This window comes from Dipodomys spectabilis, unplaced genomic scaffold (genome assembly GCF_019054845.1).
Source record: "Dipodomys spectabilis isolate Male_0828 unplaced genomic scaffold, ASM1905484v1 ptg000002l, whole genome shotgun sequence".
Taxonomy (NCBI): domain Eukaryota; kingdom Metazoa; phylum Chordata; class Mammalia; order Rodentia; family Heteromyidae; genus Dipodomys; species Dipodomys spectabilis.
Window position 1 is genome coordinate 2,778,574 of NW_024870679.1, and position 13,314 is coordinate 2,791,887.

Genomic DNA, 13,314 nt, shown 5'->3' on the forward strand with positions numbered 1-13,314 from the left:
CAGAAGCTCATCTGCCCACCCCATCTCCCAAGACAGCTAAGGGCCTTGTGTGAGGGAATATAACTGAGAACACCTCCCAAGCCCACGTGGGAATCCTTGCTCTGCTCCTGTCACATTTGCATTTGCTGCTCGGAAGAGTGCACAGGGCTCTCTGTGAGCATGGACGCTCTGTGTGCTTGACAGTCGCCATCTTCCCTGGGAACCTGGATGCTGTATCTCACCTTGACTGCCAGCCTCTAAGCGCAAGCTGACCGGAGTCTACTTTGGTGTGGGGCTGTCCTGTGAGCACTGATAGCTGGGTTTTGAGTCCTTATTCAAAGTGATATGAACCTTGGAACCCTCAGATCTCTCCCAAATGCTTTTTTCCATCCTGTCATCCATGAAGAGTAGCCCTGGACTCAGCGCCTTTCTCTGATGGACCAAGTGTTCTCTACGCAGCCCCACTACCACACCCTTTCCTGTCATCCACAAACACCTTTCCTCATTCTAGAAAGATCTAGGGTAGGAGGTACCCATACTTGGAATAGACAGTCCTCTCATGAAAGTCTCCACCCACCAACTGTGTCCTTAATCCTCCCAAGCCAGTGCCCACCCCCACCTCCAGCCCCATGGTAGGCACTGCCCCTCCCCTAACTAGTGCCCCCCTTCAGAACCATTGAGGACAAGGGAAAGCAGGCTTTGCAGAAATGTGGTATTTATTGAGAGCCAACTGCTGGAAAACCTAATCTAGGTACACGCACGTGCATGTTGCATCCATGCATGCATTTGAAGAAGACACGGTCCGGGCTTCAGGGTACACTCAGATAGCCTTAGCCAGTCCAACACGATTGTTGGCCCTGTCAAAGACACTGTAGTACTCCCGGAGAAAAACAGTCCCCAGGATCCACAGCTGGGAATGAGTGTTACTCTGGAAGCCACTGGAGCAGGAGCCCTGCTCCTGGGAAAGAGGACAAAATGAAGCCAGATGTGAAAGCAAATAGTTTCTATCCCTCCTCACAATTCCTTCTCTTCCCAAGGGCACAAACAGATATCGGCTGCATCACTCTCAACCGATAAAGAACTTAAGATTCAAAGGTTAAAGTGACTTAATAGGCGTTCATCCTGTGGGATCCAGCAGGTCTGAGTCCTGGATTCCATTTCCCCTCACCTGTCCTGACAGCTCTCAGCACATCATCCTGATAACCAGCCATAGCGAGCCATCTCACCAGTGCGGGGTGCTCAGGATTGAGCCAATAGTCCCCCAAAGCCCAAGCAAACTAAGGAAACCTGAATTGAGTCTTAGGTCTTGGAAGCTTGAGCTGTGGTCTGACTGACACCCTTCCCTCAATCCCTGGCACCCTATCCTTCCTGCTACTCATTTCTCCCAGGAGGAAGTTGGTGTGGCCATGAATGAGATCCCAGACAACATGGCCTCACTCCAAAGGCTGTGCATTTCCCTCATGGGATCCATCCTACTTCTTATCACTAACTTCACTCGCTGGCCAGGATGGGGTCCTAGGTGGAGCCACAGCCTCCTCTCTGGAGATCCTTACCTGAATGGTGTAGGCAAAGGGTGGCAATGGGTACTTTCTGCCCTGGATCTCAAAGACAACAGTGGGCATCATATTCAGACTCCAGCAATCAAGGACAAACTAAGAAAAAAATGAGAGGCACCGTGAATAAAAGAGTGCCCTGCTGAGCTCCGGTGGCTGGGGCCTGAAATCCTCAGTACTCAGGAGGCTGAGATTTGAGGATCACGATTCAAAGCCAGTCTAGGCAGAAAAGTCTGGGAGACTCTCATCCCCAATGAAGCACCAAAAAAAAGCCAGGAATGAGGCCCTGGCTCAAGTGGTATAGTGCTAGCCTTGAGCACCAAAGCTCAGAAACTGTTCAGGCCTTGAGTTCAAGTCCCAGGACCGGCACAAAAAGAGAAAGATACCATGCTCACAGCATAGAACGCCTTCTTCTGAATCCTGTGAGCCCCCAGACATGGAGGGGACCCTGCCATCCCACAGGACCACAGGGAAGCTCTCAGGACAATGGCCTCAAAATGGACTGGGGGACTGTCAGACCGGGAAACCGACCATAGGGAGGGATACAAAGATGCTTGCTTTCAAGTCTCCCCATCCAGGCCCAGTCAGAGCACACAAGGCCTCAAGGATCACATGGCTGACAGGATGGAAAAGGAAAGGACTGGAACATGAGATACAAGAAGGGCACAGTCTTCCAGAGGATCCAGAAGCCAGATGTCAGGGGCTCCAAGGACAATGGGGAACAATGGGACTCCCCCAGCAAGGATGGCCAAGCCAAGAGGTCACTGCAGAGTTCTCCCACAAAGCCCCAGGGTCTGTTGGAGGATCCCACACCAACCCCTTCATTCCCACTTTAGGGACCTTGGGAGGTGGGCGGAGGGCCTGGCCTCACCTGGCCGTACTGGCTCTGTGTTGCTCCAATGGCCTTCTGGATGCTGAGGATGTCTCTGCTGGGACCAGCCAGTAAGGAGGTCCCTGAGTCCAGGACAGCCTGGCAGCCGCCATCACAAGCTATCACCACACCATTGATGGTGACTCTGAGGAGGTGAACAGGAAGGCTTCAGGGTCCAGCCTGCATTCAGCCTCCCTCCCTTCATCCTTCCCTCTCCTGCCCAGATCTTCACGTAGAGAGCAAAGCCTCAAGCACCCTCAGCCCCTTCTTGGAGCCCCCCAAAACTTCCCCAGCTCAGGTCTGAAACAATTTTCTCCTGAGTCAGTAGCTGACTGATAGCCCACCTTCCATGGATAAAACAACAACAACAATACAATAAAACCACCCATATGCATGAGTGGATAAAAGGACTGACTGTACTAGTTGCCTGGAGATCAGCTTTCAAGTTTTCTTTCTGGAATTACTGCATATCTCGGCTTCTGATCTACCAAATGGGTACACAGATGTTCCCTGCCCTGATTTCCTCAAGAGATGATCTTAGTCAGGCACCTCAAACAGGCTCATGCCTGTCTTCCTAGCTACTCAGGAGGCTGAGATCTGAGGATTGAGGTTCAAAGCCAGCTCATGAAAGCCCTGTGCCTAACACCTGGGTCCCCATATCTCCACACAGAGGCCACGGGGGCCTCTGCTCACTTACCTGTCCACAGCCACCTGCCAGTATTGCTGCCTGGTCACAGGTATCCAGTGCAGAGAGCCTGTGTAGTAAGATGAATCCACAGCCCCCAGGGTAAGCACGCTCCCCTGCTCATACCTGGAGCCAAGCAAGAGCATGGGTCAGGATCCCCTCGTGGAATGCCCAGATGTACTGGGGACCCCCACACACACCTGCCTTCTTCCTCACCCGTCTCTACTGTCCTGGGAGCTGTCCTGCTGCCCACTCCCCCCACACTGGGCTTCCTGCTGATGTCAGCCACCTCTTGTTGCCCTGAGCACTGCCGGGGCAGTGAGAGGTAGTAACCCACCCTACAGGTCAAGGGACTGCCAGGTTCTGCCTCAGGTGTCCACAGCTAGCTCCTGTGCCTCCACCTCCCTTCTTGTCACCCACAGCTTTCTGCCCCCTGGAGGAAACAGTCTTCAACTAGTCTCTACTCGGGCGGGGGGGTGGGGCTGGGACATGGCTCAAGTTGTAGAGTACCTGCCTAATAAGAACAAGAGCCTGAGTTGGAACCCTCAAACTGTCAGGAATGAGAGGAGAGGAGAGGAGAGGAGGGGAGAGGAGAAGAGAGGGGAGGGGAGGGGAGAGAACAGGAGAGGAGAAGAGAGGGGAGGGGAGGGGAGAGGAGAGAACAGGAGAGGAGAAGAGAGGAGAGGGGAGGAGAAGGGAGGGGAGGGGAACGGAGGAGAGGAGAGGAGAAGAGAGGGGAAGGGAGGAGAGGAGGGGAGAAGAGGGGAGAGGAGAGGGGAAGGGAGGACAGGAGAGGAGAGGAGGGGAGAGGAGGGGAGAGGAGAGGGGAAGGGAGGAGAGGAGAGGGGAAGGGAGGAGAGGAGAGGAGAGGAGGGGAGGGGAGAGGAGAGGAGAGGGGAAGGGAAGAGAGGAGAGGAGGGGAGAGGAGAGGAGAGGGGAAGGGAGGAGAGGAGAGGAGAGGAGGGGAGGGGAGAGGAGAGGAGAGGGGAAGGGAAGAGAGGAGAGGAGAGGAGGGGAGGGGAGAGGAGAGGAGAAGGGAAGGGAGGAGAGGAGAGGAGAGGAGGGGAGGGGAGATGAGAGGAGAGGAGAGGAGAAGAGAGGAGAGGGGAAGGGAGGAGAAGAGAGGAGACCAGAGGGGAAGGGAGGAGAGGAGAGGAGAAGAGAGGGGAAGGGAGGAGAGGAGAGGAGAGGAGGGGAGGGGAGAGGAGGGGAGAGGAGAGGGGAAGGGAGGAGAGGAGAGGAGAGGAGGGGAGAGGAGAGGAGAGGGGAAGAGAGGAGAGGAGAGGGGAAGGGAGGAGAGGAGAGGAGAGGAGGGGAGAGGAGAGGGGAAGGGAGGAGAGGAGAGGCGAGGAGAGGAGGGGAGAGGAGAAGAGAGGGGAAGGGAGGAGAGGAGAGGGGAAGGGAGGAGAGGGGAAGGGAGGAGAGGGGAAGGGAGGAGAGGGGAAGGGAGGAGAGGAGAAGGGAGGAGAGGGGAAGGGAGGAGAGGAGAGGAGAGGAGAGGAGGGGAGGGGAGAGGAAAGGAGAGGGGAAGGGAAGAGAGGAGAGGAGAGGAGAGGAGGGGAGAGGAGAGGAGGGGAGAGGAGAGGAGAAGAGAGGAGAGGAGAAGAGAGGAGAGGGGAAGGGAGGAGAGGAGAGGGGAAGGGAGGAGAGGAGAGGAGAGGGGAAGGGAGGAGAGGAGAGGGGAAGAGAGGAGAGGAGAGGAGGGGAGGGGAGGGGAGGGGAAGGGAGGAGAGGAGAGGAGAGGAGAGGGGAAGGGAGGAGAGGAGAGGAGAGGAGAGGGGAAGGGAGGAGAGGAGAGGGGAGGAGAGGAGAGGAGGGGAGGGGAGGGGAGGGGAGGGGAGGGGAAGGGAGGAGAGGAGAAGGAAGGGGAGGGGAGGGGAGGGGAGGAGAGAGGAGAAGGGAGGAGAGGGGAGGGGAGGGGAGAAGAGAGGAGGAAGGAAGCCTGCCACCCAAGCTTTGTGTTCCTTCTGAGGCGCTGGCTCACGCGCTGGCTCATGCATTGGGGTGGGGAGGGCACTCACACACTGTCTTACCTTCTCCCCACACTGCGGCTCTCACCTCCTGGGACACAAGCCCCTTCCTTCTTTAGGGCTGTATATAAACTATCCCTCTGTCCTTCCTTGGACAACTGCCGCTCCTCTGCACTGAAGTCTGCCCTGCCTCTTTCCTTCCCACCTCGTCACCGGTTGTGACACTGCAGAGACACCCGGCTTTCCCCCACAGCACCCTCCTCACAGGTGCTCAATTGCCATATGCTGTAATTCAGCACTAGCAGATCCTACTAAAATACAACTCCAGGAGCCAAGTGCTGATAGCTCACTCTTATAATTCTGGCAACTCAAGAGGCTGAGATTTGAGAATCTTGGTTTAAAGCCAGCCTAGGCAGGAAAGCTGGTGAGACTCTTATCTCCAATTAACTAGCAAAAAGGCAGAAGTAGAGTTGTGGCTCCAGTAGTAGAGGGCCAGCCTTGAGTAAAAAAAAAAAAAAGAGAGCACCTTAGCCCTGAATAGAAGTGCCAGTACACACACACACACACACACACACACACACACACACACTCATTAACCAGGAAGGAAAGCCAATTTTAGCCCAGTGGATTCTGGTAGCATCAGGGACTCTGCTGAGAGCCTTTGACAGGTGATTGGACATGCCTGGAGACCAAAAGAGGTCCACTTGGATGTTGGTGACTTCCCTTGATGGCAGTGTCCCCAAGGGGTGGACACTGGCCTCAGCTGACCACCCAAGTCAGGCCTTGGCTGGTCACAGCCCTTACCTGCTCATGTAAATGGAGAACAGGTCTTGAGCCACCAAGTGTCTGTTCATCATGTTGTCAAACACAGGCACGGAGCCTGCGGAGGCCAGGGAGGGATAGCCCAGGCCCAGGATTCCATCAAACGGGAAGTAGGTGAAAACGTCTCCAGGTTCCTGGGTGCTCAGACCCACTGTCTGGTGCGGGTCCACGATGCTGGAAACCTGCAGGAAAGTCATAGTGATACCTGCAACCGGTTACAGAAAAGCCCCAGGGATGGGGGCTGCCAGTCCTGGGTTATAAATTAGTGCCGTACACTAGTACTCCTTCCCTCTGTAGGCAATACAGTGATTTCAGCTTAAGATGGGGAAAAAAGCCAGGTACTGTGGTGAATATTTATCATCCTAGCCACTTGGGAGGTGAACATCAGGTCAGCAAGACCTCATCCCAACCAATAAACCAGGAGTAGCGGTTCATGCCTGGAACACCAGCTACCAGAGAGGCACAGATACAAGGATCATAATCCAGGCCATCCCCAGGCAAAAACATGAAACCTTATCCCCCAAATCAGTTCCTGCCTAGCAAGGGGGAGGTGCTGACTTCAAATTCCAGCACTGCACCCCCCAAAAAAAGAAAAAAGAAAGACTAATAAAACTAATAAACAAAACAAAATCTTTTCTGTCACACAGTGTGCTGTGGTTTTTAGGAATTTGATCTGATAAGGCAAGAGACAGGGAAGAGAGGACCCAGCCATGGGTGCAGACACAGTTGCTCATACAGGGGGGATAAGCTCAAAGAAGAAGATATAATGAAAAATGCCCCAAGCTCTTCTGTAGACTTTGGCCCCTGAAACAGCTGCACCTCGGGTACTGACCACTCAGGGAAAAGCCTGGAGGCAGAACGAGGTACCAACAGAACAGGCATGCATCTTAGAGTGCGGGGGTGGGGGGAGTAAGGGGGGGCTTTCTGTCATGTATTGACTGCCATCAGTCAGTACAGTGGGGTACTCGAACAAGTGCCTCACCCCCTGGAACCCAAGCTCCTTATCTGATGCATGGGATATTAATACCTGCACCCCAAGGCAGTGCTAAAGCTAAGGACCAACAGTTGCTGAGCATTTACTACATGTTTGCTGAGTGAACATCTGTGGACACTATGCAAATGATACGTTAACTGCAAATTATCTTCTTCATCTGCCCCACTCCCTGGTGGGCGTTGAGTCCACTACCCTATTTTGAGTCACCAGAGTGGTTGGCCTGAACTACTAGGCCTCTTGGCTCTACATTTTCTCCTTCTAATGCACACCCCTACATGCACACACACACACACACACACACACACACACACACACACACACACACACACACACACACGACAGCCAAAGGCATCTTGGATTGGAAGCTTGCAATGTAACCTGGGTCCTGCCTGGTGTGCCCTTACACTCTGGTCCTGCCTCTCATGTGTCTTCTGATTCCTCTGACCCCTCAGATCACCATGTTCACCACGCAGAGCTTTTCCTTCTGTGATACCCCAGCTCTTCCCTGCCCCCAGCCCTGTGCACTTGCTCTGCCTGCACCGTCCCCAGATCTGCTTAGCCCTGGCTGCTGGATTTGCATCTCTTGGTTTCTAACATGCAACAGGCTACCATGCTCACCAAATCTCTTGTCCCCTGATTCACAGGCCCTTTCTTTCACACTTTTCCAGTTTACAATTCCTGAGCCACTCAGTGCTATTCGAAACCATCTGATTTAGGTGTCTTTCTCTTTAAGCACATGAGACAGGTTCCCTGTCCTCTCCTTGGTCACTTCTTCCCTGTCCCAGAACAACATTTGGTAAACAAATCAGGCCAGTCACTGAATATCTGAATCTGATCAAAAGCCTTCAAATGAAAAGTCAGGATCTAAGCTGGGCACCAGTGGCTCACACCTGTAATCCTGGCTAGTCAGGACACTGAGATCTTAGGATCTCAGTTTGAAGCCAACCTGGACAGACAAATCCAAGAGACTCTTACCTCTAACTGATCAGCAAAAAAGCCAGAAATAGAGGAAGTGTGGCCCGAGTGGTAAAGTGAAAAGGCCAAGTGAGTGCATAAGACTCTATGTTCAAACCCCAGTACCAGCACAAAATAATAATAATAGTAATAATAATAATTTTAGATCGGAATAAATACTAATGGAGAAATCAATTCTTTTGGTCAACAACAGCTATTGCAATTCTGCAAGGTGATAGGTGCTAGGTCCTTGTGATCCCAGCTGCTTGAGATTACGAGTAAAATCTCACGGTGGCTCAAAGAAAATGTCTACAAGGGTTGGGGGGACAGGGCTTTATCCAACAGGAGGGGCCAGTAACAGGTTTTATAAAGAAGTAAAAGATTGAGCATGTCATATAGCAGTAAGTCCTCTGAAGACAACTGAATCAGGACCTTCTGCTATGCTATAGGCCTTGTTGATACCATGACATTGGGCAAAGATGGGACAGTTAGGGGAGACCTAACAGGAAATGTACCATACGCCCCAAGAGGTAGAGCCTTGGTCAGGGCATACCAGAGCTGGAGTGAACTGAGGCTTGCTACAAGCTCAGAATTCTGGACAAGGCAAAAAGAGATGGACTCTCAGATCCAGGGAGATAACCGGATAGGGCTCTGAGGGTTGGGACAGGGAGGACCAGGGAGAAGAAGGGAACACCCTACCGATGAATTTCACCTGAGATCCTTCTCAGAGTCTTCACGCCCAGAGCCACCCCAGCAGACAAGACCCCTAAAGCCTCCTTAGCACTTCCCAGAGGTACAGCCCACTGAGCAGGGTGTCAGCATGGGATGGATTATTGGCTGCCGATAAGAGCAGGGTGAGCCCCAGCCCACCAGTCACCCCACTTACAGAGATAGTGTCGTAGCCCAGAAATCCCTGCACACTGCCTGTACCATAATGGACGACTAAGGGCTTGCTCAGGTTCTGGAAGGTGGAGGACTTGGACGGGTCAAAGCGGTGGTGATTTCCTGGAATACAAATCCAAGATTTGTGGGTTGTTCAGGGTTTTGGGGAGACCCATCGGTGCCCAACAAGGCTTGTCTGGACACAGTGTGAATACTGAAACGAAAATGCACATATAGAAAATAGACATCTTGTTCTCTCTCTAGCCTCGGTCTCACAGTTTATTCAAGAAAACATTTGTAGCTGGGCAGCAGTGACTCACGTCTGTAATCCTAGCTCCTTAAGAGGCTGAGATTTGAGGATTTTGGTTCAAAACCAGCTCTAGTAGAAAAGTTTGGGAGATTCTTACCTCCAATTACTACCAAAAAATGGTGGTAATTGGATCAAAAGTGGATCTGTGACTCAAGTGCCAAAGCAGCAGTGTTGGCCAAAAAAGCTAAGACAATGTCCTAAGTTTAAACCTCAGAGGCTGTACAAAGGAGAAGAATATATATATTCTTGAGGCTCTATCCACCACTCTGAACCTGTGTGGCTTGCAAACAAAGCAGAGGAACACTCATTGCTAAGGGGCCTCACCAAACCACGATTGCCTCATCTGTGACATGGAGACCAAAGGAGTTCCCACTTCCAAGGACTGCTGGGAAAACTAACAGCTATGATAAATATCCTCTTATTATTTATAGGCCCTCCCACTGCTCTCCTAGACCCACTGGTATGGGAAAAAAAAAAACATTTCAGAGATGGGGAGAGAAGGGATCATAGGGCAAAAACAAAGGAGAAGGTAACAAGGCTCAATAGAAATGTGCTCATTACCTTGCTCATGTAACTGTAACCCCTCTGTACACTATTTTTACAATAAAATCATATATTTAAAAAACACATTTCATAGACAGGAAAACAGAGGAGCAAGTAGGGTTAGCCATTTGCCTTGGCTCCCTGTAATCCTAACTACTCAGGATGATAAGATTTAACAATTGTGATTCCAAGCCAACTGGGGAAGGAAAGTCTGTGAGACTTTTATGTCCACTTACCTATCAAAAAGCTAAGGTTCAACTGGTAGAGCTCCAGCCTTGAGTAAAAAAGCCAAGTGAGCACACAAGGCCCTGAGTTCAATCCCCAGTATAGGCATCAAAAAAATTTTTTTTAATTGAAATTAAAGAAAAAGAAACCACAAATAAGGTTCCCTAGTTTCTAGCTGGTGTTTTATACATGACACCCGTGATTTTCAGCTCTTCCCAGTCTGTGGCCAGTTGAGAGGGCTGAGTACAGCTGGGAGGCTGGAGTGTCAATGCACCTCTCTGGACATGCCCATATTTGTCCAAGCGCGATACTCATTGGCTGGACCTGGGTATGAGGGATGGGCAGGACAGAGAGGTCACTCACGGCAAGCTTTGCTGGTGCAGTAGACAGAGGGCACCCAGAAGTCTGAAGAGCCCGTGTCAAACACCACAGTGAACTCCTGGGGAGGCGTCCCAACGTAGATGGTCCCGAAGTACTCACTCTGAGGACAGATAGCTCTGAGTTAGAGGCAGGAGACAGCAAGGGACAGTGTCTAGCATCAACTAGACACTATGTATTTCATTTTTTAGGCTCTGTTTCTGCTGAGGGACCCGAGAGATGAAGGGGCGGGAAATGAAAGGGGGTACACGGCCACATCAGGGAGAGTTCTTCACTTCCAGCCCCCCACTTCAGCTCCCACCCCCAGCCCACCCATGGTCCTGCTCCACCCTACAAGCCCTAAAAGCCTTGCTGGAATCAACCCAGAAGCAAACCTTGAGCCGATACACAATTCCTGTCTGAGAGGAAACCTGAGCCACACTGCCTGGGAGGGAAGGAGCTGGACCCCTGAGGTATAGCACCAGCTGGGGACAAGGTCCCCCAGTCTATACTCAAGCTATCCTGCCCTATCCAGCAGTCCTTGGATTTCCAAGCCGAGGCTGGGGGGTAAGGGAGGGAGGCGAAGATGACCTAGATTCAGAAATGAGGGCACAGAAAGGGAAAGGGATGCTTGTTTATTGCCAAGAGTGACAGATGACAGAGCGACTGGCACCAGAAAGGACACACATGCAAAAGTGTCCCTGCCTGGTCCTGAGCGGGAGGAAGAAGAAGATGGAATCTGTATCCTGGCAGCTGAGCAAAAGGGTACGAGCTGTCCCCTTGCCTGCTAAGGCCATGTGACTTGGCTTCCCATGGGCAGGGATGTCAAATATGAGATTGGAAGTGGAGAGCAGATTATGTTCCCAGAAGGATATTGTGTGGCAGGGTCACCTGACCCATGCAATAAAGACTTTAGAGCCCGAAAGGCCCGATGGTCATCTTTGCTATGTCTGTTGAGGGCAGGGAAATATCTCTACAGCCCACAGGGCCCAGCATTTCTGGGAGCCTTGGGTGCGTATTGAGGAGCAGAGCCAGGAGATGAGAGAAGTCATCCTGGAAAGTGAGACAAGCCACTCACGTCTATGTAGTTGATCAGTGGCTCACTGGCCACCTTCCCAAAGTTAGAGTACTTCCCGTGGAAGACATCCTGGTGTGTTGTGAGAAAGATGTCCAGCAACCCCTGCTCCTGCAGGACGTTTCTCAACGACTTCGCTTTGTGTAAAGGGATCCTAAAGAGGTGGAAAGAATTCATGAGGGACACTGAACACCCCTTAATCCACCCCAAACTGCACTTCCCGGCTCCACTTTCTGACCAACAGCCTATCCAATCCATGAAGAAGGTCATAGCAAAGCCCTTAGCCAACTGCCCAACATCTAACCACAAACAACCCAATAATGTCAGCTATTCCGTTGGGAGGAAAACCTGGGAAGATCTCCCTCAAAGAAACTCTTACAGGGGCTGGGAAGTTGGCTCAGTGGTAGAGCGCTTGCCTTGCATGCCTGAGGCCCTGGGTTCGATTCCTCAGCACCACATAAGCAGGAAAAAAAAAGCCAGAAGTAGCGCTGTGGCTCAAGTGGTAGAGCGCTAGCCTTGAGCTGAAGAGCTGAGGGACAACACCCAGGCCCAGAGTTCAGGCCCTATGACCGGACCAAAAAAAAAAAAGAAAGAAAGAAAGAAAAAAGAGAAACTCTTACACAGACAATTGTTTTGTCAAACAAATGCATATTTACCTCTTACAATGTGTCAGGCACTGGTTGAAGCATTTATATGAACTCACCTGGGTACCAGTGGCACATGCCTATAATCCTAGCTACTCAGGAGGCTGAGATCTGATGATCATGATTCAAAGTCAGCAAGTCTATGAGATTCTTATTTCCAATGAACCACCAAAAAGCCAGAAAAGTGGACCTGAGATCTGATGATCATGATTCAAAGTCAGCAAGTCTATGAGATTCTTATTTCCAATGAACCACCAAAAAGCCAGAAAAGTGGAGCTGTGACTCAAGTGGTGACACACCAGCCTTGAGTGTTCAAGCCCCAGTATTGGCACACACACACACACACACACACACACACACACACACATGCACACACACCTTTACAATTTCACACCAATGCTATGGAATGGACACTACTATTAACGTAATTTAACAACAGATGAAGAAATTGAGACACAGAGAGTCTGGGTAATGATGGAACTGAGGATCCAATGACTCCAAAAACAGTGCCTTCCTTCCTCTCCCCAGCCTCTCCCTCTGACTCACTGTCCTAAAGCCACATCAAGAGAGAAAGTTCCCAACATGCAAACCCAAGAGGGCCAAGATTACCCAGGAGATGCAGCAATTCCCTCCCAAGAGCCCCCAGAGGAAGAGAGGACTGGAAGACCTACTAGATCTGCCCAGAGATGCCACCCGGGATATAGCATTTACCTGGTGACCTCCTGGCCATGGGAGAGAGCAAGGGCTGTGAGGAACACCACAAGACACCGCATCCTGGACAGCAGGCGGCCACCGCTTCTGCCCATGTCCATCCTCTATGCTTTTATAGCAAAGTGGGACTTCCTCTGGCTGGACTTCAGAGACAGACCCCGACATCAGGCCACTCCACAAACATAGCACCCAGACTACCTGCGACCCACATTGATAAGGGCCACAAAGTCCTCCATTCTGAGAACTTCAAAGTTGAAGGATACACAGGCCTGATCTTCGAGCTGGGAAATGTCAATATGGGCCCCTCTGGGCCAATCTCCCCCCAGACTGGATTTCTGAGCTGGCACAGGTGGAGCCGCTACCAGGAACCTGTTTCATGTTCCGCCTTCTCTCTGTAAGGGGTCTGTTCCCCCTCAGGCCTCCATGCCTACCTCCCTTCTCTAAGCCTGACCTCACTGTTGGTCAGCAGACTGCCCAATTCAAGATCTCCTTCTTCAGGTCTCCTGGGCCAGTTTCCCTGGGCTGGGGGTGGAAGGGGAGGGTGGAATTAAAATGGCATCTAAGGCAAAGAGTCCTGTTCAATCTGTCACTCCACAAGTAGAGCTCAGAAAGGCAATGCTATCCAAGTTCTCACAGAGCAATGCCTAAGGGACACAGTCACTCAGAGGCCCACCTGTCTCTATGGACAGATGTCCTTGGTACCATGTTAAGCAGGGGATTGAGAAGGGGAGAGGAAATG

General features: G+C 51.6%; 1 protein-coding gene across 1 annotated transcript; it reads right to left on the minus strand.

Moving 5' to 3' along the window:
• Nucleotides 1–799: 799 nt before the first annotated feature.
• On the minus strand, nt 800–12,637 carry LOC122110765 (chymosin-like). Its single transcript, XM_042683435.1, has 9 exons — nt 12,576–12,637; nt 11,224–11,374; nt 10,152–10,269; nt 8,715–8,833; nt 5,863–6,062; nt 3,101–3,214; nt 2,404–2,548; nt 1,533–1,631; nt 800–937 (listed from the first exon to the last, which is right to left on the minus strand). The coding sequence occupies exons 1-9, from the start codon at nt 12,635–12,637 to the stop codon at nt 800–802; spliced, it is 1,146 nt and encodes a 381-aa protein (XP_042539369.1).
• Between the last annotated feature and the right edge of the window lie 677 nt (nt 12,638–13,314).